This window comes from Aspergillus flavus, chromosome 3 (assembly GCF_009017415.1).
Source record: "Aspergillus flavus chromosome 3, complete sequence".
In the NCBI taxonomy this organism is placed as follows: domain Eukaryota; kingdom Fungi; phylum Ascomycota; class Eurotiomycetes; order Eurotiales; family Aspergillaceae; genus Aspergillus; species Aspergillus flavus.
Window position 1 is genome coordinate 1,543,864 of NC_092407.1, and position 26,649 is coordinate 1,570,512.

The 26,649-nt window shown below is 48.5% G+C and overlaps 11 protein-coding genes across 11 annotated transcripts; 5 read left to right on the forward strand and 6 right to left on the reverse strand.

Annotated features, from left to right (window-relative positions):
• Positions 1-270: 270 nt before the first annotated feature.
• F9C07_4715 (RTA1 like protein-domain-containing protein) lies at positions 271-1,281 on the reverse strand (the record flags this gene model as incomplete). The annotated part of the gene is made up of 3 exons (XM_071511256.1): positions 271-737; positions 785-1,036; positions 1,113-1,281. The coding sequence occupies 3 exons, from the start codon at positions 1,279-1,281 to the stop codon at positions 271-273; spliced, it is 888 nt and encodes a 295-aa protein (XP_071364930.1).
• A 1,747-nt stretch (positions 1,282-3,028) lies between these two features.
• Positions 3,029-5,403, reverse strand: F9C07_2281761 (uncharacterized protein; the record flags this gene model as incomplete). The annotated part of the gene is made up of 3 exons (XM_041285240.2): positions 4,586-5,403; positions 4,444-4,529; positions 3,029-4,373 (listed from the first exon to the last, which is right to left on the reverse strand). The coding sequence occupies exons 1-3, from the start codon at positions 4,919-4,921 to the stop codon at positions 3,029-3,031; spliced, it is 1,767 nt and encodes a 588-aa protein (XP_041144358.2). The 5' UTR covers positions 4,922-5,403.
• Positions 5,404-5,664: 261 nt separating this feature from the next.
• F9C07_4717 (RTA1 like protein-domain-containing protein) lies at positions 5,665-6,691 on the forward strand (the record flags this gene model as incomplete). Its single annotated transcript, XM_041290715.2, has 3 exons — positions 5,665-5,857; positions 5,930-6,178; positions 6,258-6,691. 3 exons carry the CDS (start codon positions 5,665-5,667, stop codon positions 6,689-6,691), a joined length of 876 nt encoding a protein of 291 aa, XP_041144359.2.
• Positions 6,692-7,045: 354 nt separating this feature from the next.
• F9C07_1388545 (uncharacterized protein) lies at positions 7,046-8,029 on the forward strand. Its single transcript, XM_071508049.1, has one exon. The coding sequence runs from the start codon at positions 7,259-7,261 to the stop codon at positions 7,796-7,798; it is 540 nt and encodes a 179-aa protein (XP_071364931.1). The 5' UTR covers positions 7,046-7,258; the 3' UTR covers positions 7,799-8,029.
• A 230-nt stretch (positions 8,030-8,259) lies between these two features.
• Positions 8,260-10,376, forward strand: F9C07_4719 (putative potassium channel; the record flags this gene model as incomplete). Its single annotated transcript, XM_041285235.1, has 3 exons — positions 8,260-8,552; positions 8,601-8,739; positions 8,787-10,376. The coding sequence occupies 3 exons, from the start codon at positions 8,260-8,262 to the stop codon at positions 10,374-10,376; spliced, it is 2,022 nt and encodes a 673-aa protein (XP_041144360.1).
• Positions 10,377-10,869: 493 nt separating this feature from the next.
• On the reverse strand, positions 10,870-16,650 carry F9C07_2281766 (choline dehydrogenase). Its single transcript, XM_041290724.2, has 4 exons — positions 15,772-16,650; positions 14,034-15,568; positions 12,867-13,978; positions 10,870-12,817 (listed from the first exon to the last, which is right to left on the reverse strand). Exons 2-4 carry the CDS (start codon positions 14,402-14,404, stop codon positions 12,054-12,056), a joined length of 2,247 nt encoding a protein of 748 aa, XP_041144362.1. The 5' UTR covers positions 14,405-15,568; positions 15,772-16,650; the 3' UTR covers positions 10,870-12,053.
• On the forward strand, positions 10,957-11,906 carry F9C07_4720 (glutathione S-transferase). The gene is made up of 2 exons (XM_041290716.2): positions 10,957-11,049; positions 11,211-11,906. The coding sequence occupies exons 1-2, from the start codon at positions 10,996-10,998 to the stop codon at positions 11,829-11,831; spliced, it is 675 nt and encodes a 224-aa protein (XP_041144361.1). The 5' UTR covers positions 10,957-10,995; the 3' UTR covers positions 11,832-11,906.
• F9C07_2281767 (uncharacterized protein) lies at positions 15,545-16,433 on the reverse strand (the record flags this gene model as incomplete). Its single annotated transcript, XM_041285241.2, has 3 exons — positions 15,545-15,667; positions 15,702-15,779; positions 15,888-16,433. The coding sequence occupies 3 exons, from the start codon at positions 16,431-16,433 to the stop codon at positions 15,581-15,583; spliced, it is 711 nt and encodes a 236-aa protein (XP_041144363.2). The 3' UTR covers positions 15,545-15,580.
• A 1,148-nt stretch (positions 16,651-17,798) lies between the features above and the next one.
• F9C07_4723 (K+ channel tetramerization domain-containing protein) lies at positions 17,799-19,279 on the forward strand (the record flags this gene model as incomplete). Its single annotated transcript, XM_041290717.1, has 4 exons — positions 17,799-17,946; positions 17,996-18,121; positions 18,183-18,251; positions 18,312-19,279. The coding sequence occupies 4 exons, from the start codon at positions 17,799-17,801 to the stop codon at positions 19,277-19,279; spliced, it is 1,311 nt and encodes a 436-aa protein (XP_041144364.1).
• A 1,164-nt stretch (positions 19,280-20,443) lies between these two features.
• On the reverse strand, positions 20,444-22,248 carry F9C07_4724 (putative NOL1/NOP2/sun domain protein; the record flags this gene model as incomplete). The annotated part of the gene is made up of 2 exons (XM_041290725.1): positions 20,444-21,916; positions 22,048-22,248. 2 exons carry the CDS (start codon positions 22,246-22,248, stop codon positions 20,444-20,446), a joined length of 1,674 nt encoding a protein of 557 aa, XP_041144365.1.
• Positions 22,249-23,532: 1,284 nt separating this feature from the next.
• F9C07_4725 (putative FYVE domain protein) lies at positions 23,533-24,573 on the reverse strand (the record flags this gene model as incomplete). Its single annotated transcript, XM_071511257.1, has 2 exons — positions 23,533-23,946; positions 24,163-24,573. The coding sequence occupies 2 exons, from the start codon at positions 24,571-24,573 to the stop codon at positions 23,533-23,535; spliced, it is 825 nt and encodes a 274-aa protein (XP_071364932.1).
• Between the last annotated feature and the right edge of the window lie 2,076 nt (positions 24,574-26,649).

Genomic DNA, 26,649 nt, shown 5'->3' on the forward strand with positions numbered 1-26,649 from the left:
AACGTAAAGAGTGGCTTGGACGAGAATTAATTTTACGCCTTGGATTTCACGGTCTCTATCAGACTCTGGGAGATGACGAAGGGCTTAATAGTGGACGTTCTAAATGACCACGGCCCAGTTGGTTGATAGATTGCAGTTCCGCACATGATCTAATAAGTCTAGAAAAAGCCAAAATGCAAGTGCACTATCGAAAACAACGCCGAAAACAACAACAATTAACGGAATAGGTATCTAGAAGCAGAAAGACAGACGATACCAAAAGGAAATACACTAAGCCGACGAAAGCCGATGCAATTGCGTAGTAGTACCATCGGACTCGCCACCCCGCCTCTGCATATTCCTCGGATTCAAGAGCTTCGAAGGATGATAGAAGCTCATAACAACCATAGTGAAGAACATCAGCATCGAATCAAAGACATACATGAACGCCTCGTGACTAATCAAATATCCAGCATTTCCCTGCGCGTACTCGATCAACCGGAAAATGGACCGAACAAGAATAAGCACACTCGACACGTAAAGCACACCCATGATAGTTACCCACGTAGTTTCCGTCCGCTTGGTTTGGCCTTTGATTAAAGATTTCTCCGTGGGATTTTGGTGAATCCGCCAGTGAAAGATTGTCGAGGTGACGATGAAGACGCTGAAGAATGCGAGTTGAACGGCGAGACCGATGATGGTGACTGTCTCGCCTGTGTTCATGGCGCTAAGAGTTCCGCTGGCCATTATGCCGCCGCCTGGAGGTTCTGTGTTAGTTTAAAGCTGGAGATAAAGTGGAGGAGACGATGCATACCTGCTGCTTGCATGACGAATGCGACTACGTCGCCGATCACGAATATCAAGGTTAACCATCTTATGGGCACGATGCTGAGGGCTTCTGCGTCCAGGTACCGGATTAATCGACCAAGGGTCATGTATATTGATGCAGCGTAGAGAGGAGGGGCAAGGAGGATCATGATCGTTTGGACGGAATAGATGGGTATGGAGTTGGTGTCGTTGTGCGCTAGTGTACGGCAGATATAGCCGATAATTTGAACTTTGCATGTATTAGTATTTTGCTCATTCTTGTACACTACATTGAGTTATGTCATGAGATCAGGAGGAAAACTTACAAACTCCTCCAATAACGAACACGAGGAAATACCATGATCTTAGGCGAATCACTTGGTAGAGGTGATAGAGAGTAATGAGAGCGAATAGAACAAGGAACAGGATTGCTGCCCCAAGCGAGGGTGTATATCGGTATAGTTTGAATTCGAACGTCCCTTCGGTGGAGTCCATCTTGGTCGAAGTGTGAATAGTTGAGCTGTGATGATGGCAAATGTGGACTGGCTCTAATAGACAATTCCACGTTCTACCCAGGCTGCTTTCTCACAAAAGTTTGAGGTTAAAAGCCAAAGTAGAGATGGACCGGGAAGGGACTGGGAACAGGAGTTAAGAATGAAATATGACTGGAATATTTAGACGTTATCGTCGTTTCTTAATATATACTCTGACCTGTTGATCATCCTGATAGATCCTTCGCCATGAATCCACTCTAGCCCATTTAGTCTTTTCCACCGATCCTTGACCGGCCATCCCATGGCTTACCAGAAGCTTTAGATTTAACTCTACCATTACATCTAAGTCGAGAATAGGACTAGGCAGGACAGCCAAGGTAACCATGAAAGTTGAGACCAAATCGTTAACCAACGATATCACTTCATGATTCCAGAGGTAGGGCTTTGTGGACCATAGTGGCAAAGAGACTGAAATATCTTTCAACCAGAGCAAAAATGACCCACTCTCGGCATATTGCTAAAAACGGTGCACGCGCCCGGGCATACGATAGTACGAGTATACGAGAATGCGAAAATACGAATCGCCAACGAGATGACCATAGATTCGCGGTGCTTCTTCGAGATTGCCCTCTAAATAAGACTTTTTATCTACACTCGAAGCAAACTCATGTCCGTTGAAAGTTGACTTCGTTTTGTCCTAAAGAACTGATGTGATGTCTATCAGGAAGCATGACAACCAGCAGCGTAGAACATATTGTATTATAGGGCTTGTTAACAATACTTTGGAAAACAAGAATAGAATAAGAAAGTTGGTTTAGACCCACCTAGTGTTGTTTGTTTTTTCGCCTTTTCACCTAGTTCAGCTGACTGGATGACTAACTGGCGATCTCGCATCTTTTGTCCGTTAGACTTCAATCTCCACTTTCCTTTGGGTTGCTCGGGGCGATCGGCCTCCCGGGTCGCTCCTGTGGACTGTTAAGAACCAATAACAGGATAATGAGGGTCGAGTTAAAGCCCTTCTAATGCCCTCATTGATTCGTTCATAGTCAAGTAAGGTTTCGTCTTCTGGCTCTTGGTACGGAGTATCTGTACCTACAAACGTGAAAATGTGTTGAGTCTCAGCCCTATCGGGGCCAAAACTATACAATTGCAGTTGGCAGTTATGGAGAACATGATAAATTACGCTCCTTCTCCGCCTTCCAAGATTGAGGAGGTCTTGTCCACGCTCGGAAGCCTCTGGCATGGTGGAACATTGTGGCCGCCATAACAGCAACTGTGCGTTAATATACTGTCTGCTTGACCGTGGCATTCGCCACATACAGTGTGCAGAGTGTATAGCACAGACATGGCCGAGCCTCATCGATGTTGGTATAGATTTTGGGCTGTTCGTATATTCGTATATTCGTACATTCGTAGAACTTGTGGGTTGCCCAAGCCCCCAGTGCCGGGAATAAACCATAACCTAAAACCGAGGATCCACCGAACGATACTACAAGAACACGAGAATACGAACGTACGAACGTACGAGCCCCTTATTATTGATGCGGTCGGCAAACATCGTGCCCTATTACATAGCACAAGAAGGATGAATTACGTGGCGCCTCCCAATAATGGAAGTTGATTTATTCTCTTGTTGCTTTTTTCTGTGAGCATGCTTAGTCTAGTAGTAATCACCATTTTCTTGGATGCGGCAGAGCATTTCACGGAAAGTAACCGGTTGTGAATCAACTTTAACATAGAACACGACTTCATTCCATTCGGTTTGCTGCTATGACAGCCATCGGCCACTCCATGAGAGTTAAAAGTCGATCATTGTTTAAAGCATTCACAAGCTGAAAGATCTTCTCGATCTCCTTGTAAAAACCCCGATTAATATACCACAAGTCCTCAAAGAGAACGAAGACCAAATAGAAATGAGCCAATATCGTGTACGAGAATCCTTCAGCAATCTCAACTTGATCCCGTGGCCTGAGGGAGGCAATAAAGACGTTCGATACCATTTGAGGCCAGGATAAGACGGCGGCCTCTTCTAGATCGATCTGAAAATCTCGCAATGCAGAGCAATCACGCTTACTTTCTGCAAAGTGAAACACATTAAGAATACGCATATATATCTCCTCTAGCTTATCAATTGTATTGGAATGCTCGTCCTGTTTATCATCTTCTCCGGTCGGAATATCTGGCGAATACTGGATTGAGGTAGGATTGGCCTCGTGTGCTGCAGGACTGGAAGACAATGTGGTTGCGTAGGTGCGTAGCGTAGAAATTTCTCGAGCGGCGCCGTCCGCAAACATCAACACCATACGGGAACCATTAGTTAAACGTGGGACACGGGCTGTTGAAAGAGTATGTCTCCAATCCTCGTTGGCGTACTCGTAATATAACATGTCTCGCAGTCTGCTGAGCTTGAGGGTAAACCAGTGTTCTTGAACCACACTTGTCAGCCCGCGAACCAAATGGAGCCAGTCAGTAAACGGACTTTCGTCATTGTCTCCGTTCCTCAGTGCCGGTTCCGTCCTACTTAGGTCTCGAATTGATAAAGAGGCAAAGGCAAAGGCGACGATTAAAAGTGAGCCACAGAAGACATATTCTGCAGTAGCAGCAGTCATGTCTGACAGAGCCTCCCTGAATCCTCTGAGTCCCTTTTGGTGATGTTCAATGATGCGATGAAGGTCATGGATCGCTGGATTGTCAATCGAGGAAGGGATTAATTGACTACCGTCTATGCTTGGTGTTCCAGTGCTGGCTATTTCTGATTCATATAGAGCATGTGCCCCAGCGAGTGCAAGGAGTAGATGCATCAGGTATTCCCTTTCTGCCGCCATGTCTGGGATAATTTGCTGCCAAATGAACATTCGTTTCTGATGGAGACTCATCTTTTTCGACGTCTGTAGCATGAATCTGGTCAAGAGGTTCATATCAGACATATTAATTGTTTCGCCATGTAGTGACGGCACTGGGGCCGCTGACAACCCAGGCAGATGGAATTCCAACGGCTGCAAGGGATGCGGTATAGGAACCACCCGTTTAGGTTTTCGTGAGTTCCGAGGGCCCTCCGAGTCTGTCATTCTAGGATCCCTCATGTCAGTGTATCTGTCTGAGAAGGAGCATTGCAGTGGAAAAGCTCGGTTACGCCCTGTCTCAACCAGCTGGGAAGTATGACACATACATAGATGGTGCTGGAGGAGGAAATGAACATGATTCACCGCGAAAGGAGCATGCTCCACAAACAGGCCTAACCTCGTCACACTGCAACAGGTGGTTAATAAAGAATATCCTATATTTCAATGCGATGATTGTCAAACCTTAACCCTCCGTTGCTTGCAGGTGTAGCAGCCCTTACGGGATTTAAGATGGCGCGCCCTGTGCCTTTTTTCCTGCCGTGCACGCGACGTGGTGCTCTGTGCAGCAGCAGTAGCTGATGGAGATGAAGTATCAGACATACTTCGCTCGGTAGAAGACCGATCCGTTGACCTTTGATCTAATCTAATTCGTAGAGTTTGGGAGACGGGGGATGATGAGCTGCACAAGGTCGGAATTTCTTCGGAGCTTTCTTTCGCAATGCCCCTACGGAGGGCCAAGCGATCCAGAGCTGCACATGCCCTCGTTGGTATCGGCGACGAGAAGAAGAAGAACATCATGATCAACCTCTCCCTGTCAGAACATTTGGGGGCATGTCTACTCAACTGGAGGCTCCTCCTTCCTGGGAGTTGAATGAATTGGGGTTATTCAGCTGCCTGGTAGCTTAAACAAGTATTAGTAAGATAGTATAGACAAGTCAAAACAACAATCTAATGAGGCTTGAAGTGGTTTCAACATGTAGTGAGCATATTTAAGAAGTGTAATCACTAAAGGAGTATCCTCTTAATCAATTAAAAGAGGGTTGACTTGACCTGTGGGGACGAGCTTCCTTAAAGTACATACATAAATGCTCTTTTCAACCAGGGCTCACCTATCTACACGCCTTATAGACACATGGAGACTTTGTGCACACAACTATTCTGACAAGCAGAGCTCGCCTTCAAGTCGGCGGACAGTCTGTATCCGATTGATTGCGGTTGCCGAACAGCGGATGAGATGCGAGTGGCAACATACGAGGATACGAAGATACGAGAGTACGAAGTGGATCCCTAATCAGTAGTGGCCGTAGCCTTTACAATTCATGAACCATATCTATTTCGAAACGGTGCCCCTGGAGCCCTGGTCTGCTATCAATTGAAACTTTCGCTTATACAATCAAACTAAATTTTTTTCTGCTCGCGAACAAGTCAAGCTGGTAAGCTGTACATGCTATATAAATCTAGCCATCCCGAACAGCAAAGTAAGAAAGTACTCCGGCATTGGTTGACCTCTCTTTGCACCGGGAATACCTAAAGCACCTAGAATGGGGAGCAGTGATGATGCTGCAAGTGCGACGCCAAACGAGGCCACCATGTTCGCCTTCTATCGATATGATCCAAATATGGCCGGCGCCGTGATCTTCACTATCCTGTTCACGATAACGACGGTCTGGCACGCGGTGCAGCTGTTCCGAACTCGAACTTGGTTTTTTATCCCATTCGTCGTGGGCGGCATATGTTAGTAATCACTTTTTTATCAACATTGCCTGTCCAATCTTTTACTTGCGTGGATTGTACTCACTCCAGCAGTTGAAATCATTGGCTACATCGGACGCGCCCTATCGAGTCACGAGAGTCCAAACTGGACTCTTGGTCCCTACTTGATCCAAACCTTGTTCCTCCTTCTTGCACCGGCTCTGCTAGCCGCCTCTGTTTATATGCTCCTCGGGCGCGTCATCTTGATTCTACGAGCAGAGTCCCATGCAATCCTGAGCAAAAAATGGCTGACCAAGATCTTCGTGACGGGAGACGTCCTTTCATTCTTCCTACAAGGAGCCGGTAAGTCAACGTTAGCAGACATTTCCCACTAACTTAGCCTATTCTCAAAATGACTGGCACCAGTACTGACCTCCTTCAGGCGGCGGCATTCAGAGTAGCGGCAGTCTAGACAACATGAAGCTAGGCGAAAAGATCATTGTAGTGGGACTCTTCGTCCAGATCTTCTTTTTCGGCTTCTTCATAATCACAGCCGGCAGCTTTGACTTGAAGCTAAGGAAATACCCAATCCCACGATGCCACGATCCGTCGATCCCGTGGAGGAAGCATCTAAATGTCCTATACGCGACCAGCTTCTTGATCATGGTGCGGTCGGTGTTTCGCTTGGTGGAGTATCTTCAGGGCAACAATGGATTTCTTTTGCACCACGAGATCTTCTTATACATCTTTGATGCCGTCTTGATCTTCATGGCTATGGCTATTTTTAACATCTTTCATCCTAGTGAGCTGACGCATCTGCTGAGGGAGGCACACGAGTACGAGCTGCAGAGTTCGTATGATAAATATGGGGTGTAAGTTGTTTGCTGGGCGCCTACATTAATGGTTGATTGTTTGACACTGTTCATACTTTTGAGACGTATAGAGATAGAATACCTGCTGTTTGACTAATGTGTAGTAGATGCATATATGTCTGGGTCGGATAAAAATCGGTTGCTTGTGATGTCGATTAGGATTGTGCTATTGTAGCTCGAGTAAAAAGTAGTTAACTTGGCAAATTACTTAGGTAACATTCTAAACGACATAGAGCTTGAAAAGTCTTAGATTCCTCCGGTACATTCACTTTATACTAAAGTGGTCGTTACGTATGTTTTTATGCTTGTCCCACATTCATGAGTTCTAGATTTGCGCCCACTTAATGTTCATCTCTGGTTTGTGAATATAATATGTAGATACAAAGGTTAAGTATCGTATCTACACATAAAAAGCCAAGAGCTGTCACCTGTCAGTATGATTTGAGCTACCCAACAAGCTTTCAACTATAAGTTTATAATCCATGCCGACTACTACTAATCTGGTTAGTCAGAAGCCACCTGCCATGTCCTTTAACGAACCACTGGTAGTAATTAGAATCACGACGGACTGATGAGGCATCCCAAGACAACACCCCTCAAATACTTCCTCTCCGAACCAGCAGTAATCCTTATAATACCCAACATACCAAACACCCCAATATCTTTCGACATAAATGGCCTCTATATCCTAGTCTCCGACCTCGGCTCTGATATTCAATTCCACTGGGCATTCTACCTTGTCCAAAGCCGGGGCCAAGGCATCATGTTCCATGTGATCAACAGCATCGAGACGGGCAATCGATGGCAATATCAGACGAAGCCTGTTACCGGAATTCCAAACTCACTCAACCTACTGGTCGCCGTGAAGATAGCAGTGATGGACCCAGCATTACATAGTGCCCTTGCAGATCGTCTCGCTGCTGTTCCTGATACCCCACCTATCACTTGTCGCCTGTGGCTCAAGCGAGCATTGCTTGAACTGGATGAGGAGGGGTATATTCAACTCACGGGGAGGGTTGACAATATTGAACAGGAGGTGCTGATTGAAGCAGCGGAGAATCAGCCACGGAGAATACGTACTGGTCTTTGTAGTCGGTATCGTGTGGTATAGCTCTTGGTGTCGCACGGATGAGGTTTCTAGACTATCATGACCTTGATGTGTTTTGTGAGCTGGGAGATCTGCTGAGACACGGCTCACGGCTCTGTGATTGCTTCCCTGGCATGCTCATCTATTTTTGCTTCAAAGGTAGGCTATCATATCAATTGCTTCCATATGTGAGGATATCAATCAAAAGGATGAGGGCTAGATTTACACTTTCCGTGCCGGAATGATGCCTGAGGCCTCCACGTGGTGCAACCTTGAAGTCAAATTGAATTTCATCCCCACAACTTACAACTTCCGATCCATGTAAAGCAACATTAGCAGATAGGACTTTAATGCGCCATGAATCAAAGTATTCCATGTTTTTTCTCCGTGCATTGCCATCGCTGTACCACAGATATGACACTCTATGCGTGCTTCGAGCAATAATCAGCTGTGAAAGACCCTGCAGCCAGGAATGAGATTTCAACATGAATGAAAGATCTGGCGATGGAAACGGCCCAAAAGTGCCAAGAGGTCCGGCGAAAGTCTCCATATGGGAGAAGCTTCAAGACCAAATAAATCCGAGGCCTCCGGACGATGACGAGCCGCAGGACTGGTGGTTCGCCTCGACCGCCATCCCCTTGATAGCGGCCACCACCAGTCCCTTTGCAAACGTGATGTCGGTGGTCGCGCTGGCTATGTCCTGGAAGAGTGAAATCCATCCTGAACAACAGGATCCGGAGGGGAACCCGGTGCAGGTGTTGCTGGCTGACCCTAGATGGTATAATCCGGTCTTGACTGGTGATTTGGTCCATACTAACTATGTCAGGTGCATTGGTCTGAACGCTACCTCTCTTGCATTTGGGGTGCTGGGGAATCTCTTTCTTTTGTTCAACTTCACCCGGACTATCCGGTATATTATCGCTCTGCCTGCTTCTATTATTCTTTGGCTCTTAGCGACCGCCATTGTAAGTACTAAGACAATAACCCCACCGACTATGGCTAATGCACACAGTTGGTCGGAATCACCAGCTCAGTACACATCTATGCCAGCCCGATACCTCCAAACCAGACCTACTCGCAGGCATACTGGTATGCGGTAATCGCGGCGATCCACTATTTCATCCTCACCTCTATCCTCATGATTAACATGCTTGGATACTTTCTTGGACACTATCCTCAATATTTTGCCTTGACAGATGGTCAACGAACCTTGATTCTCCAGACGACCGCTTTTGGGATCTGGCTTATAGTAGGCGCTGCTGTCTTCCAGAAGGTCATTGGGATATCGATCGCAGAAGCACTGTATTTCTGCGATATCACAATTCTAACGCTTGGCTTCGGCGATGTCACCCCAAAGACACCAGTTGGGAGAGGACTTGTCTTCCCATACGCCGTGATTGGGATAATCATCTTGGGTCTAATAGTTGGAAGTATTAACAAGATAATCAGAGACCTCCAAGACACAAACGTTGTCCAAAAGCACACCGAACGACGACGAGAAGCGACAATTTCACGATCCCTCATGGAGGAAGACCTCCAACAGCGCCTGAGACTAACCCCCAACACATCCAAAATAGCATATCGACCCAAACACACCCGGAAAACACCCATCATAAGTAAAGTGACAGCCATCTACCGCGACGCGATCGGCCGACCAAAGGACATCGTCATGAAAGAAGAAAAAGACAGATTCGACGCCATGCGCGCCATCCAATACGAAAGCGTTATCTTCCGTCGCTGGTACCGGCTCATACTCAGTCTCATTGCCTTTGGGATCCTGTGGACCTGTGGCGCTGTGGTATTCTGGGCTTTGGAGGAGCAGTTCACGTACTTCCAGGCTTTGTATTTTGCGTTCTGCTCCCTTTTGACTATTGGTTACGGGGATATTACGCCCACCACTAACGCGGCGAAGCCTTTCTTCGTCGTGTGGTCGCTCATCGCTATCCCGACTATGACTTCGCTCATCTCCGAGATGAGCAATACCATCGTCGCGGTGTTTAAGCACGCCACTAGTCACGTCGCAGATTATACCGTCCTCCCACGAACGGGGAAATACAAGTCCTTTATCACCAAGTTTCCGCCAATCCAGAACTATCTCGAAAAACGCGAGCAAAACAAACGAGTCAACCGGGGCTTTCAAATCGGCCCAGACGACATAGAAGGGACACAAACCGGCGAGTCCTCAGGCGGCGCAAGAAACAAACAATCAATCGAGAAAGAAGGAGACAAAGAACCGTCAGACTTCGACCTAGCCCAGCGTCTCGCGTTTGCTATACGTCGGACGACCCGGGATGCCGTCAATGGACATCCGAAGCGCTACAACTACGACGAATGGGTGGAGTTTACCCGGATGATTCGATTCACGGATCCGAATGCGGGGGATACGGTGTTGTATGAGGATGAATATGGGATTCTGAATTGGGATTGGATGGGTGAGAATAGTCCCATGTTGGCTTCGCAGACAGAACCGGAATGGGTTCTTGATCGGCTTTGTGAGAGTATGATCCGGTTTATCTCTACGCAGGCGCAGAAGAGACGGTCGGACGGTGTAGGGGATATAGACGAGGATGAGCCGACGTTGAGGAAGGAGAAGGATATTTAAGCTATATAAATAGAACAATTTGATATCGCATCCGAGATACCACGAGTATAAACCCATCACTCAAAGAGTCCCATAAAAAAGAACAACCCACCTCACAACCAAGGATATGTAATCCAGCCACCACCCTCTAGCCCAAATCCCCCAAACCAATGAAAGAGCAAGTAAGCCTCTTGCATCATCAGCATGCTTCCTGACGACAAGATAACAAAGACACCTTAATGCACTTAAGCAACAACCCTAACCGAAACTCTAAAGTATGTTAAATACCATACTAAACACCCTACATCAGAACCTGATCAGAATCATAAACAACAGCTATAGATCTCTTCTTCTCCCCCGCATAACTCTCCATAGAATAGAATAGAATAGAGTCTGCATAGATACTTGGCGCGGCTAATTCCGACGGATTTGTAATCAAGGCCCCAATCTTAGGAAGCAAAGTTAAGCTAAGCCATTTCGGCTAGGACGAACTTGTCGGCAACCGACTCCGCGGATAGAATTATAAATACAGTATACGTACCCTCATGTAAACAATATATCGACAATCAGATCTCTTTCTATACATACCAGACCAGACCAGACCAGACCGGGTCAAACACAAGAAAGCAAGGTAGTCAAGATGTCTCACTTCGGAACGGTTTATACTTATCCTAATAACCCGAGGGTTATGAAGGTATGTTGCATATCCATATTATTTAAATTCTAATATCAATCTTACCCCTCCAATATACCCCTCACCGCCATACATCCATACATCCAAACCAATTGAAGACATCACCAACAAACCCAACAAACTCCACCCAAACAATCAAAACAAAACTAACAAAGAAACAGATCCAAGCCGCCGGCAACCTCAACTCCCTCTCAATAACCACCTCCCCCGATTTCCAAATGGGCGTCACAAACCGCAGTCCCGAATACCTCTCCAAATTCCCCATGGGCAAAGCCCCCGCATTCGAAGGCGCGGACGGAACCCTTCTCTTCGAATCCGACGCAATCGCCCAATACGTCGCCGAGAGTGGTCCGGCCAAGGACCAGCTCCTTGGTGTCTCTGCGGCGGAGCGCGCGCACATCCGCCAGTGGATTTGCTTCGCCGAGGGGGATGCTATGGGGGCTGTGGTGCCGTTTGCGATCTGGCAAATGGGGTTGAGGAAGTATACGGCGGAGGAGTTGGAGGAGCATTTGGCCAAGGCGGAGAGGGCGTTGGGGGCTGTTGAGGCGCATTTGAAGACGGGTGGGGGGAGGAAGTGGTTGGCGACGGAGGAGAAGTTGAGTTTGGCGGATATTAGTCTGGTGGCGGCGTTGAATTGGGGGTTTGCGACTGTTTTGGATGCGGAGTTGAGGGCGAAGTATCCGAATGTTGTGGCCTGGTATGAGAGGACGATTGAGAGTGAGGGGGTCAAGCAGGCGTTTGGGGAGAAGAAGTTTGTTGAGAAGAGGCCTGCTTTCCAGTGATCTTTCTTTTACTATGTTTAGTGAGATTGGGCTGGACGCGCAGTCTGGATTATGAGGAATGAATATGAAAAGTATAAGAATAGTTCGAATATAGTGTAACACTGCTCTCGATCACACCGCATGGAGATATCTTTAACAATAAGAATCATACTAATAATGACACTTCATGACTTTCATATTAGGGCAAGCGATGCCCAGTAAACTGTACACTTACATCGCCAATCAAAGACGTGCCATGACACCTCCCTCCTTGCCCAACGACCTGGCAATGTTCTGACTGGCCCAATCGGCGATCGCCATGTTGGTGACCATGGGATTGACGCCACTGGCGCTGGGGAATACTGATGCGTCGACCACATACAATCCGCGCGTACCCCAGACCTGGCAATCAGGGTCCACCACGCTGGTCCGCGGGGAGCTGCCCATGCGACAGGTACCCATCTGGTGCGCCGCCGCAAATGTAGTCTTCTCAGGGTCGAGCGTCTTGCTCCGGGCCTCCGCAATCCACGCCTGAAGGGCAGCATTGTTCGTGCCCTCGGCCGACGCAGCGTCCGATGCATCCTCGGGCCGGATGAAAGGCGGGATTTCGCGGCTCGAGGTGTGGAACTCCTTGGCCCCGGAGATGTACGCCATCTTCGCAGTGGCTACAAGTGCCTCGAGAATATGCTTGCGGTCGAAGGCAGAAACCGTATAGTCAACCCGGGGTCGTCCATCGACCGGGTCCGGGTATACACGGCCGCTGTCCCGATCCTTCGTAAGGGTGATGAAGCCGGCCATGTGGGGCAGCTTAGCCACAAATCGCTTCCACTCCAGCCCGTCCCGCCAGGGAAAGGCCGGAAGGAATGCTGGGGGCAACATCGTGAGACATTCGATCTTGACGCCGTGGCCTTGTTTGTCGAGGTTCTCAAATTCATTGACAACGGCTGTCAGGGCGGCCCCTTCCCACGGACGAGTCTGCTCGTCAAACACGGCTCCCGAGATAACGACTAGAAATGCAATCAGAATGCTACCTACAAAGCGATAGAGGAAGCGTACCTGGATGTAGGTGAAGGTTTCGACCAATCTGTGGATTCTTGAGGCCACTGCGCAACAGCAGGAGGGGGCTTTGCAGCGTGCCACAAGAGACGACAACCCGCTTGGCTTTGATGATCAGCTTGCGCTTCACGGCGCCCACTCCGGAGACACCGAGGTATGCGTCCCGCGAGGTCCATGTACCCTCCACACCCGAAGCCACCCTGCCGCCCTTGGTCTCAGTGAACAGGACTTTCTCTGCACGGAAGCCTTCCACGAAGGTGGCTCCAGCATGGGCAGCATCCACCAGGAACGATTCCGTGGGGCCCTTCTTGCCCGCCGAATGGCACCCCATCGTGCAATGGCCACAATAATGCTCAGTGCCGCCGGTGTTTTGCGGTACTGGGTTCGCTGCATAGCCTAGTTTGTGCGCTCCTTCCAGCAGAACACGGTTCTGCTTGTTGTGAGTCGTATGATCAGCGCTGACACCCATCCGCTCACACACGCGATCCAGAGAATTTTGGAACTCTAGCGATGTGAAAAATGGCAAACCGCCTTTCGCCCATTCCTCACGAACATAGTTCTGTGTCTGAAGCGCCGCTGACCAGTTGATTGTGCCACCACCTCCCCAGGTTGCACCGGCGAAGATCCCGATTGAACCATCATTGGTTGAGACAGCACCCCCACCCTCAAACATACTCACCGATCCTTCACTAAAATTCATCGGGAAGTACTTTGTTGAGTATTGGTAGGCTTTTTCGACCACCACAACCTTATAACCTGCTTCGGCAAGGTTCTTGGCAGTTACGCTACCTCCACAGCCGCTTCCGACAATGACTACGTCTGTCTCGATTGTCTCGGGTCCATCCCCCGACGGGAATTGCAGAAATTCGTACTCGAAGCCATCGGCGGGACTTCCGTGCACTGGGACACGGGGGAATCCAATTGTCGGGCAGAGCGTCGGGCTATAAGTAAGCCATGTCCTCTTGCAAATGGCTGAAAGTGCTCGGTAGATGACGCGCAGAGGCTTTAGCCTCGATGTTTCCCAGCTGCAAAATATTCTCTCCCGGACATGGAACGGCTGGTCCTGTATAGGGGTAGTTGATCCCGTCAAAATCAATGAACCAGCTTTCGAGCTAGAGTAATGTCAACTACATTATCCCTCGGAGCCTGATACCCAGTAATACATACTTTAGAGTATTCAATATGAAGCCAAGGCCATTCCTGCCTTCCTCATGGACATACTCGGAGATAAGGCGCTGTAGCCCCGGCCGGAAACGAGGATTCGACGAGGCATTTTCTTCCAGGTATTGTGTTGCCAGGGAAGTTGCATCGGAGCCGGGAATGCTAGCAGTTAATGATGAGAGGCTGGCATCGAACTGAGCCTGCGGAATCACTTTGGTAGTAAACGATTTAGGAGCGTTCGGGCCACGAATCGATGGGATAACCGTATCCGCGATTGACATCAGAGTGGCCCATTGAAGTTCGGAGAAGATTTCCTTGGTAGGCACGGGAGGAATGGGAACCTCCAGGGGAGTGTAAGCCACGGCTTGTTCGGCCATTGTGGACGTTGACCGACAAGATAAAAATGGGTTACAATGTATGTAGGAATAGTGGACAGGAAGGGCTATATGACGCTGGTGGAAAAATCAAGGGGGTGACAAGGGAACCGGAGGTGTGGGTAACAGAATTATAGAACAAAGACTGACAGGTCCGCGTCACTGCGCCTTCCGTGCCATAAGATTCACCCAGAAGAGTAGTGCTTGCGAAGGCCCCCGGCGGGGCCCCAAGTGGATTTTAGTCTCGGCGACGGGAACACCCAATTTTGAAGACACCCAATTGCTCTCCACGATCTGAGCCTCTACCCCGGACCATGACAGTGCCTGCCAATGCATCGTGCAGGATCCAACGGAGAATTCAGGGAGGAACCGAGGCTATCGCGGGCAGGCCTGTCGGGCCATGTGGGGTCAGACGTTCACCATGGTTGGAGGAGGATTCCATCAGCTTATCATTGCGAGGATCATTGTAAGAGCTAAACTCGAGTTGTCTCAGCGGTGCGGGGGAAAAGAGCCGAGACTCCTGTTGCCGTTCCATGTGAATTTCATGGATAGGATGAACCAAACTTCAGCCGATGGACCGTCCGATCACTGGGCTACAGAATGATCTTCACTAGATCATCCGACTCCATCCGCCACCAATGGAAACGCTTCAAGGTGGCCTGATTGTCATCCCGTCAGCACTCTCGTTGGACACCTTATGGGGAATAGTTGTGCAGTCACAGAAGTGTCCAAGAAGTTTGGTCCCATTCAGGGATCAGGCATGCATCCCATCTTATCCTCATTGGGTATCTGTGGCGCCTTAGGCACAAAGAGTTATACCAACCGTGGATTAGTGTCATCTGGGCCACACGTGCAGCCCCTTTCGGGAAATTTAAGTTATATTAACTCGCAAGCACTACCAACTTAATCTCTTGATTTGTAGACCGACGGTTGAAGTCGCAAGCTCTCCGGCGGGCTGATGAGGAAGAGCTGTTGTGTTTCTCGTCACCCCATAGCTATAAACTTTGTCGACTGGTTTATACGTGGCAGCGCGGGGTTAGTTCACGTACTGCTCCGTGTTCCAAGTTCTTTGTGCCTAAATTTACAGCACGTGAGCAACTAGCTTAACAATTCACTACAAGTAACAGATGTTTGATCCTTATACATGAGTCACTAAAATAGGGCATGGTAAGTAGACTGCTATGCTGCCTTGATATCTTTTGGAATTTCAATTCCACTACATGTATTACTCTGTGTAGAAATACCTACGCCAGAGCTGTAGGCATTCTGTCACAAAAAGAAAAAAAAAAAAAAAAAAAACATTCCATGACATGTTCAATTTTCCACAAAGTCTCATCATCTCATGTACGTCGCTGAATTTAGACCTCCAGAGAAGCACCTATCAACACATAAAATATTCCGGCAATATCTTCAAATATGTCTTCACATCAAGTAGAATATTCAAACAGCTACTCAACATCCAACCCACCGAACACTAGCGACTCACAAGAGCCATCTGCACATGAAACGTCTCCCACCGGTTCATGTTGCTCAATCCTTGAATCCAACATCGTAAATTCTGAGCCGCCTTGAGAACCAGAGTTGTACTGATCAGCTGGACTGTGCTGCTGACTACATGCAACTTGCACAGCTCTTTCGCACGGGACAAATCGAACGTGAGTTCCTCCAGGCCATGGTCTTTTGGTATATTTCGACAGGCCATTCTCCAGTTCTCCATGAGTGCCCGCAGGTCAACGCTCTTGAATTTCCCGTCCAAGGCCTCCCTGAAAGTCACCTTATCCCTTGCAATGTGCTGTAGGAGGTCGAATCTTAGCTTTTTCATGCCTTGGCATATGGCCACGCTGGCAGGGTCAGGGTCTTCGAGGAGCTTGTGCAAGTCGAGTGGGTTCTGGAAGACGAAGCAGTAGCCTGAGGGCTTGTTGAGGACCTTGTCGATGGGAATAGGTGTGCGTTCTGTTTTGGTGCGGTAGAGACCCTCGAAACTGACTGTGCCATTGTTGGCAACGGTTGTTAGAACATCTATTGTACGCATCTTGATGGTGATTTCTTTTATGTGGGGTAGGAGGGAAAGGACAGAATGATGCTGAGATGCTCAGTTTGGAGATAATAGCTAGTTATGTAGATTCATGAATGAGGTAGACCTTCCTGGAAGTTTGAGGTCGAAATTGAGAAGGAAAGATACATTGCTCCTATATTGGTCTATGTCTGGCTTATATATGCATAACTACGTGCCTCTGTTCCGCCTCTATGTAGTGCGCCACTGTAACGTGTACATGTGGAATACTGTGAATTACTTCACTGAACTTGATTGCGTTGCTAATTATATAATGTCTGTCTTCTTGGGGTTACAAAGAAGAGCCATTCTAAACAGAGGAGTTCAGGACTTTGCCACTTAATTCGAGACTTATCACCATTACCACACCCATGTATTGGTGAGAATATGTTAGTCTACATTCCCTAGTCTCACGACTATAGTTAGAACATTTCCTCTAGAAGCTCCCACATGAAATGATAAGCCATCACGGGTTATTGCATACCAACAAGCCTACTACAGGACTATCACATAAAGTTGGTACTATTCTAGGCCTCTTTCCATTTGCCAAGTCAACGTCTCAATGGGGCTTTGGTCTATCGCCTGAAAGACAAATCGTTTCCTTTGTTCGATAACAAAATGTGTTTGACGAACATTATATACGGAATAAAAGCAAGTTCCCCTATCTTACTAAACAACTATACATCTCAGACCCTGTAAGTGCATTCTTAAGGCAAATACTAGCTTCTGAAGCTTTAATATTTCTAAACTTTAGTCCCTTCAACTTGTTAGCTTTCACGGGTATCCTCCATCCCAACCTGGTCAACTGGTTCTTATATCCCAGTACCTTGTACCACGCACGACATATTCCCATATTCCTTAGTGTTATGGTGTTGTCGAAGCATAAAATATAAGCTGTTTACTAACTGAGCATAAAGAGATGGATATGCCCTCCGTTCTGCTATATAAATATATTTCTGGAAGAAAGCTAATATGAGATAAACTCAACCTTGTTAGGGCTGCCCTCGGGTCCTTCAATACTCAGGAACTCTCATAAGATAGTATAATGTCCCTCAAGCTATGATATTTCTCTGATGGACGTTTTCGTTGGCTATGAGTGTCCAAAGTATACAAATGCATTGATTGATAATGCACGTGCACAGACCAAGCAGCCGATAAGCTCCATACGTCAACCGACACCGCCTTCCCTTCTCTTCTTTCTATTCTCACCAACTGCATCAATCAGCGTAAAGCTACAGCTAAGGTATGACACCCTTTCCCGTCCTAATTCGGGTCTCTTGCAGGCTTCCGTGAGTTGAAACATGCGATGCTAATTCTCGATTGCAATTGCGCCCAAAGACAGTCATGAGCGACCGATCCACATCCACACCGCAGCGCGGTCCATCCCCGTCCAAGCCACGACCGAAATGCACGCTCCCCCCCGAGAAGGTCTTCTCAATTCAAATAGGAACCGAGCTCTTCCGTGTCTCGGGAGCTTCGATAGCCTCCGATGGTCAGTGGCTCTCCGGTCTCAGTGACTGATCCCCGCTAAAGTCTTGGAGCTCCGTCCTATTTCTCTCAATTCTTCGAGGAGCAGATGCTCCAGACACCCGACGGCTCGAAAATCAGGACACTGTACATTGATCGCGATCCGAACACGTTTAAAGCGATCGCAAGACATCTACAGGGTAGGCGGACATTGTGGCATTGGACTGGACTCGGTGTTGACATTCTCGTCCTATGCGACAGGCTATCATATTCGGCCCAAAGACGGCACGGAGTTTGTACAATTCTTCGCTGATGCGCAGTTCTATAGTTGTACGTCTATCGCATTTACCTGGGATCTCAGAATCCGTGACTAATCCGTATTGATGATAGTGCCCCGGCTCATCTCTCAGCTCTTCGAATCCGAGATCTTCATTCAAATCGGTGATAAGGATTTCCAAATCCCGCGCGACATCTTCTCCAGTCCGGGCGACTCCCCGAACTTCTTCTCCCTAGGCTTCGGTGCCTTCTTTGCCTCCCCCACTGAGATCTTCCCCGGACTAAATCGTCACGGCCTTTTACGTCCCCCAGCCATTGTCCCTCCAAGCGTGCCCAATCGATCGGGAGAAGTTTTCGCGCAGCTCCTTCATCTCTTGCGCGGATACCCGTTGGAAATAAAGAATGAAACGCACCGCGCCGAGCTGCTACGTGATTGTCGCTACTTTCACCTGCGCGGGTTAGAGCAAAAGTTGATTCCACACCATATCAGTTTCAATCCGATCCGACAACGATCGGAAATCGTCGTCCGCTTGGAGGATGTGCGCCGCTCAGGAGTTAGCGTTGCCCACGACTCAATCCCGTCTAGCGGCTGGGTCACGTACTCGCGCCCGTTCGTCGATGAGGAGACATACGACCTGATTCTTGAGATCGGGGATGAAACCACCATCGTCGACCTTGACACCAAGCATGTTGAATTCCTGAACTCGACTAAGGCGCGCTTCTCCAGCTTGCAGCAGATTATAACAGGAAAGGTAAACCCAGGCTTGTCAGAAGGTCAATCCACCAAGGTGTCAATTGAACAAGACACGGACATGATCGTCGACGGACAAGCCCGCTACCTCGAAGGCATCGGACATGGATCGGAAGAGGCAGGTGTGTCGCAACCTGCGGCCAAGCGCAGACGAGTGGAAGGGTCATCAAATGAGGGCAGACGGTATATCGTTCGGAATGGCCATTGGCGTCTGCGTTTCCATCCTAATGCCACCGGCGACATACTAGAGTTCACCCTGGTAGCGGTGAAACTAGATGCATATACAGAGCAACGGAGTCGGAATCATACACGGGCGTTTCTGGGATCTTAGCACTGATATACCATTGAATGATTACATGGATTATCTTCCATTCTCATCCAGCGACACTGTCATACATTTACTATACCACATTTGAGGAAGATAACAACCATACTCAAGTCAAACATCCACCCAACCTCCCTATGGAGTGCCTCTTAATCAACACCACAAAAGACCAGTATTACACCTTACTACACATCCCACTCTACAACTGCCACCAAGTCCCCTACAAAAGCACTTGGAGAATCTCAACCATCGTAACCCAAAAACCCAACGGAGAAGAAAAGAAAAGAATCAATAATCACGTTCCTCTCAATCAACCCCATTATGAATACAAACAAGAAACCCACCCCCAATCAACACCGAACAAACCCCTATAAAACCCATCCCTCATCATCACCATGATAATCACGAATTACTACTACCCACCCACAGAACGCACAAACAGAAGGAATCCCAATCACCCTAATCACTATAACACTCAACCAACCCCTTCAGAATCATCAACCCCCCCTCCGCATACTCGTCATTCCACGGCTTCAATCCATAGCTGAGGAGAAAGTTCGTCCATCCGCCGTAGGACTTGACGATGGATCGTTCCTGGGGTAAGAGGGGTGGTTCTAGTGGTTTATCTCTAATCAATTGGTTTTCTTTGGAGGTTTCTTTGGAGGTATCTTTGGGAGGCTGGGGTGATGATAATGAAGAGAGAGGGTTAGACGTACGGAGGCAGTCACTTGAGGGCATTTTGGATGCTTGAGTTTCTTTTTGGGTTGTTTCTGATATGAGTTGGTTATGTTTTGTTGATTTGAGTTAGATTCATGGGGGTCGAGTTGGTTAGTTGGTGATGTGAGGATGGTGTTTGGTGGTTGTATTTGTAGTATGGAGGGTTTGAGGTTAGGTCTTGCCTTGGTTGGGGGAGGATGTGCATACAGGGCAAACATGGGGTTGGTACTTTTTGATGTAGAGGTTGTTTGTATATCTTGGGTATAGGAATGGGTTGATGAGGGTGAGAACGTTGTGTTTGGTACAGATACTTGGATTGTCGGGGACTGCTTTAGAACGTAGTGAGGATGTAGTAACATTATTTACAATGCGAAGTTATTCTCTATCATGATAAGATGGTCTGTTTAGCAGATATACATGGATGGTTGGGGTAAGGTAGATTGATTGCCAGGTCTAGTCGGAGAAGCCTGCCCATTCGTCTTCATCATCTTCGTCTTCGCCATCGTCATCCTCACTCTTGTCTTCATGTCCATGTTGAGGGTCCTCCACTTTTCCAGCTAGACTCTCGTCCCTCACGAATCCAGCAACGAAGAATCCGCCCAGACCCTCGTCATCGCCAGGCCAACATCTCAAGCAACCCTCCAACACTTCATCGGAAAGGTCAACCTTGAGCTCGGCGCCCTGTGTACCGTCCTGTGTCTCGCTGTCACCGGAACCCCGGCTTTCAGTCTGGACACCCCTATGCTTCCACGTCCTCAATCCCTCCGGCTGCTCATTCCGACGCATAATCCTCCATCCACGCCGCTTGGCCACCTCAGACGTCAAAAGCCGCTCGACAACCGACTCATTCTCAGTCAGATGAATTGAACAAGTACTGTACGTAATTCGCGTAGCAGCCGGAAACGACATCGCATGCTCCACAATGCGGGTCTGCAGATTCGACAACTTCGTCAACCGCTCCAGGTCCAAATGCGTACTGGCCATCTCATTCTCATCCGTAGCCGACATCGACACCGACCCATCAGCAGCGTCCCCAGCTTCATCCTGTCCCCTCTTCCTCTTCTTGCCCTGCTTCTTCCTCTCTTCCGCCGGCGACACCGGAAGAACAAACTTCGGAACATCATCGCGCCCAATAATCCCACTCCCCGAACAACTCGGATCCAGCAACAACGCAGAAACCTTCTCGAACCTCTCATCCTCGGGATCCAGCGCCAAAAAGTCCTGCCCAGGAAGTACTGTCGTAAAGTGATCCGCGCCGGCCGCCGAAACCATCTTCTGGAGCGTCTTCGCGCGCACCTGCGACGCATCCATCGAAATAATCCGCTGTCTCGGCTTCTTCCTCTTCTCATTCTTGCATAGCAGCGACGCCAAATGCGTCGTCTTATTCCCCGGCGCAGCACACCCATCTACCAAATCCCCACCACTCCACACACTCCCCTCCCCGAACAACAGATAAGCGGGGAAACAAGACGCTTTATCCTGCAAGATGATCTCCCCATTCTTATACGCCGGGGTAGCCGTGAAATCCACCCCGGGCGCCACAGCAACCAAATCCGGGATATTAGAGTCGACGTAGATCCTCTTCGTATCGTCCTTAACCGCCAGCTCCGACAGCGCATTGACCCGTTTATACGACGCAAAGGTACTCTCGAATTGTTTCTCCGCCGTCGTGCGCACGTTATTAATCCGTATCCATCGCGGGTAAAACGCCGCCGACCCCAGCGGCTGTTTCTCCTTCTGCACGGCGTCCTTGAGTTGCTCGACAGATGCGCATCCGCGGCGCACGCGCGCCTTGATGAATTCACCCTTTAGTCGCGTCTTATGGCGCTCGATGGCCTGGCGGATGGGATGCGAACTTGGCGCCGCGATGCCATTTTTCGCGAGAAGGTGGTCGTGGACCAGCAGGAGAGCGAGAAGTGGTGTGAGCTAGAATTTTCCGTAGAGATTAGATCACTTGCGTCAGTCAGCCGGGATAATTATCAATGCATTATCCGGTTCCCTGCTCCCGATTGCTGCTTTCATGGGAGGGCAGGGGAAGTAGAAAAGGATAGACGAACCTTGGGCTCGAGTTTCAGGATGCCGGCGTTGTCGATGACTTCCTTGAGGACGGTGTCCCATTTCGAGGCTTCGATAGTTAGGGCGTAGATTTGCGCGGGGTTGGCTTTGATGTTTCGGGCATTGTAGATGCGGGATTTGAAGGAACCGCCGGTTGGGGAGGGACTGGTTAGGATCTTGACGGCGTCGTAGTAGAGGGACATTTTTTGGTTGGCGCTCTTTGGAGAGCTTTTCGTGGTTGGTTGGGAGTACTTTTTTTTGCGATGGATGAAATGGGAAAGATGTTTGCTTTGTTTGCAGCTGTTATCAGTTACTTAGTTCGGTGGATGGATGAGGTAGAACTGTCAGTAGACAAAGTTTAATCTGATTTATTTACGTTGATCTTCACTCTGGAGATGATAACCAGGGAATTGAGTTTGTAGATATATCAAGATTATCCGAATGTGCTGATGGTGCATGCAAGGAATGGCCATATGTATCAGCCTATCCACACCATTAACCTTCCTTATCTCCGCATCTCCAAAGTAAATGGTTCTATATCTATATCCGACACCACGTACCCTTCCATTGACGACTAATATACACTAGGTTCTCTAATAGCGATCTAGATAACTCTCCGCTCTAATCCACACCATGAAAGCAAACCCTAGTAAGTGATCAACTCACCACCAGCATCATAAACCAAAAGATCTATCGCATTCTGCTACACAAGAGAGCAAGAATGTCCGATAGATGAGCGATATGAGATGGAGAGGGAGAGGGAGAGAAAGCCCGGACGCGAATATTCGGCTCGTTCCGCTGCCGCATACGCCCCATAAGGTTCTTGCGCAGTCGAAATGGATGAAGGACGAGCTGTGGGAAGATCACAAGGGTTGCGGTGGCGATGAATATGAGGGATGGGGGTGGGAAAGTTGGTGGGAAATTGGTTAAAGGCTTACATTGGCGGTTAGAGTTTAAGACGGATCAAAGCTTGGGGGCGGGTGGAGAGCGGATTAAGCATGTTGGATTGTGGAAGAGAGTACAGTTTAAGTGATTCGGGGGTTGGGTATATATTATACTACAGTTTACACATGGATAGACGTAGCTGATAGATTCTTGTATTGCATTACCAACACCTGTATTACCATAAGATCCTTCCATAGCGCCAGATAATAAATCGTAAAAGATCGCCGTGCATAAGCAACATGACGGGGTATCCAGTAAGAGAGCAGAACGAAGATTAGAAAGAACAACCCCCCGTTTCTATGACGATCGAGTGGCAGCGAGCTGAACGCCGGAAGAAGAAAGCCATAAGCCGTAAAGTGAAAACCAGATCCGAACTCCGTGCAAGTAACCGAAATGCTAAATCCAGACGGGACGCCGAAGCGAAAGCCAGTATGTTCTAGAACGCGTGTATGTAGAGCAGGTCTGCGAAAGCAGATGCGGCAAAAGAGTGGGATCGATGGCACCGAAGTGCATCGACAGCATGTCTCAAATGTTTGAGTCGATTAGAAGGTGCTCCAGTTCCAGCCCCGAGGGATGCTGGCAGCAATCTCAGTGCTCTGGCCCAGCATCGCAGCGAGTGCCTTCCGAGATTCCTCGTCGATATTGTCCACGTGCTCGGGGGTCTCCTCGGCCACTTCCTCAGTCTTCGTGTTCTGTGCGTCGATCTGGGTCTGGATCTTGTTGAGACGCTCGCTACGCGACTCCTCCCAGCGCTGGAAGGCAAGCCAGCACAGGTCGCATGCCCGAGAGGGGACGCCTTCCGGGTGGAAGCGAGCATCCTGGTCGAGAGGCACGACGTGGGGAGTGTGAGAAGAGCAGAAGACATGACCGCAGTGGCGGCAGTGATGGCGACGAAGGAAGAGACCGAAAGAGGAGCGGCATGTGGGCGAGTCACAGCTGGGCGAGGCTGAGTCCGCCTGTTGTATCTCTGTTAGCCACTGCTTTGATGTAAGGTTGAACAATGGGAGGCTCAACCCGGTCGGTGACATCAGATCACGCCATAATTCGCGATCCGATGATCCACGCGACATCCAGAGCCGCGCGCACGTCATACAGGCCATATAAAGCACACGCGACCCCAGAGCGATCGGGGCTTTGCTTCTCAAGGAATGGGTCTCTCGATTAGAACGTACCTTCCAGTGCTCTCTCGTAGGAAGACCAGTGACTTCACCAAGATGCTCATGTTTCATCCATTCATCCTGGGCTAACTTGCTGATTCCATCGCTCACCGCACTCTCGATGGTGGAACGACGGGTCAGGGCCGGCTGGGGTTCCTCGCTGCCGTCATTCAAGCTGTCGAGGGAACCATGAACACTGCGAGGAGGGGAAGGAGGAGAAGCCTTCTGAGGGCGCTCGGTCGGGCGCAGGGCAGCGGGAACATAGAGAGGTCCCTTGGGTGGACGCAGTTGACGGGTCTGCAAGGGCAGATACTGCTGACGGGGGGAAGTAGGAGAGTTACTGGCGGTGTTCACCGGGGACGGGTTGCCATACACCGAGATCGGGTTGGCAGGAGTTGTGGTGGCGGTGAGAACGTGAGTAGCCATGTTAACGTTTCGGTCAGATCACGAGATATCAAGTTGTGGTTGTTGTTCAAGAGTGGTGGAGGGAGAGAAAGATCGATAAATAAGATCGCAGGTGGAGAGAGCAGCAGAAAGTCGTCGTAATCGAGGTATCGTGGATATTATTAGTCTGACAATGGCAATCACAAGTGAATCTTTAGATCTGGAGTGGTGAATGGCGTAAGGTTGAAGTGAACCACTGAATCATTGCAAGTGGCAACCCAGATCGATGACGCTGTGAATGTCCCGAAAGTGTGGGGAGTTTGTTCGGCGGGAAGTATATTGGGTTTGGAAAGGAAGATAGTGTGGGAGATATAGTTCTCGGAAGCGTTGACAGTGGCAAATAGTTGCGTATTATAGACAAGATATGTCCAGTCGAGGAAGAGGGGAGAGATAAGGGATGTAAAAGGGCAGAGAAACTGCAACGATAATGATAGTGGGGAGAGGGGAGGGGGAACCATTAGACTTAAAAGTCCTCTTCTCGTGCGAAAGCAACCAGACAATGGAGATTAAAATAAAATCAACCCAGGCGAGGCGAGGTAGAGCACTGACTTTGGACCTGGACCCGGGACGATTTTGCCATGCGTCGGTGGAGCAGAAGATAAAATCACTAGTGTCCTTTTAACTATACTTCGATTATTATTGGCGTTCCCCATGTCTGCGGATGAAAGAAAATACAACCATAAATCAGATACAGTCATAATAATTACCAGAATAATAATACTAATACTAATAATAATTATAATTATAATGATAATTATAATAATAATAATTAAATTATTATTAAATTCATTTGACGAAAACCCTCCCCTCCGGCCACCCAGGCAAGACCTTCCCCAGCGTGGTAAGGTCGATGAAACTAGAAAGTCCCGAAGAAATGTAAGCGAGTGGAGCCCCTTTTTGGAGATCCTCGTCCAGTCGTTGCATCTCCATCCGTGCAGTCCATTCATCATTACTTCACCGATAACATTCTTTGCCTTGTTTTGTATAGATCATGATTCCCCCCCCTTGGAGTTTTTCTTTGTTTTTCCAGATCGTTTTTGATGTAAGAATGATGAACCAGTCCAAAGGATCGTCGTATTTCCTCTTTGCTGTTCCCTTCGGGTAACGATATTCGTCCACACGAGTCTCTCTCTTCCGGTCGTCAAGGAAAGATTCCGATGGGGGCAGCCACACGCTAAACCACATTCGGAACGGTATTTTGCCGAGGAAGTGGAAGAAGGAAAGGATGGCCGTTTCTGGTTGGGCGGGATTCCGCCGAGCTTCAACTCCCTAGTAATCTAATCAGGGAGGATTTTCCGTAATGTAGGACTTGGTTCCTCCGTCCCTCAATTAAAGTCCCCGAGACAAATATGATCCATACGTCTAGGAATTTATAATAATTCCGTTGGGATTATTTAATTTAACTACGTATACGGAGTATATTGGTTTTGATCAGACAATCCTAAATTTCCGGATGAATTCTGTAGTATCTACAAAGAATAGAAGGAAGTAAAGGAAGTCAAATGAAGGATGAACGGGTGGTACAGCAGATGCAACTCGGATCCCAGGAAATGGAATCCCTTTTTCCCGAAAACAACTAAAAAAGTCATGATGACAACACTTCCGATCCTGGCTCCAATCCCTGTCCCTCCTTTCTTGACCGCTTTTTACCTAAAGCATACCATCTTTCCAATCGTACATTCCCTGGAAATCCTTCCATCGATCGTTAATGATGCTATAGTATGATAGTATGGTCGTCTTACCCAGGTATCCCTCTGTGGCAAGAGAGCGTGATGGCTTTCCCCTTTGAGGGCCATCCACACACACTCTCCACTTTTCAGATAGATCATGTTTGATTATCTACTTAGTCGTCTCCTTCGAGAAGTATAAAGATAGTCCAAATGAAGTAATGTTATTTGTCGCGACGCCTGTCCCACCGCTTACCGTCCCGGTTACCCCATCACCATGATTGATTAGAGGTTGAGGCGGATCACCAACTCCAAGCCGCCACCGGCAAATCAGGTGAAAGCCAGTCACGGCGAGTGTCCGGTGTGCAGGAAAACGGATCCGCGAACCGAA

Excerpts from the sequence above, each read along its gene's own strand:
- F9C07_1388545 (XM_071508049.1), top strand. The coding sequence starts at position 7,259 with ATGAGGCATCCCAAGACAACACCCCTCAAATACTTCCTCTCCGAACCA.
- F9C07_4720 (XM_041290716.2), top strand. The coding sequence starts at position 10,996 with ATGTCTCACTTCGGAACGGTTTATACTTATCCTAATAACCCGAGGGTT. Across the intron at positions 11,050-11,210 it reads ATAACCCGAGGGTTATGAAG|ATCCAAGCCGCCGGCAACCT; the intron begins GTATGTTGCATA and ends ACAAAGAAACAG.
- F9C07_2281766 (XM_041290724.2), bottom strand. The coding sequence starts at position 14,404 with ATGGCCGAACAAGCCGTGGCTTACACTCCCCTGGAGGTTCCCATTCCT. Across the intron at positions 13,979-14,033 it reads TTCATATTGAATACTCTAAA|CTCGAAAGCTGGTTCATTGA; the intron begins GTATGTATTACT and ends ACATTACTCTAG. Across the intron at positions 12,818-12,866 it reads AAACCTTCACCTACATCCAG|TCGTTATCTCGGGAGCCGTG; the intron begins GTACGCTTCCTC and ends TTGCATTTCTAG.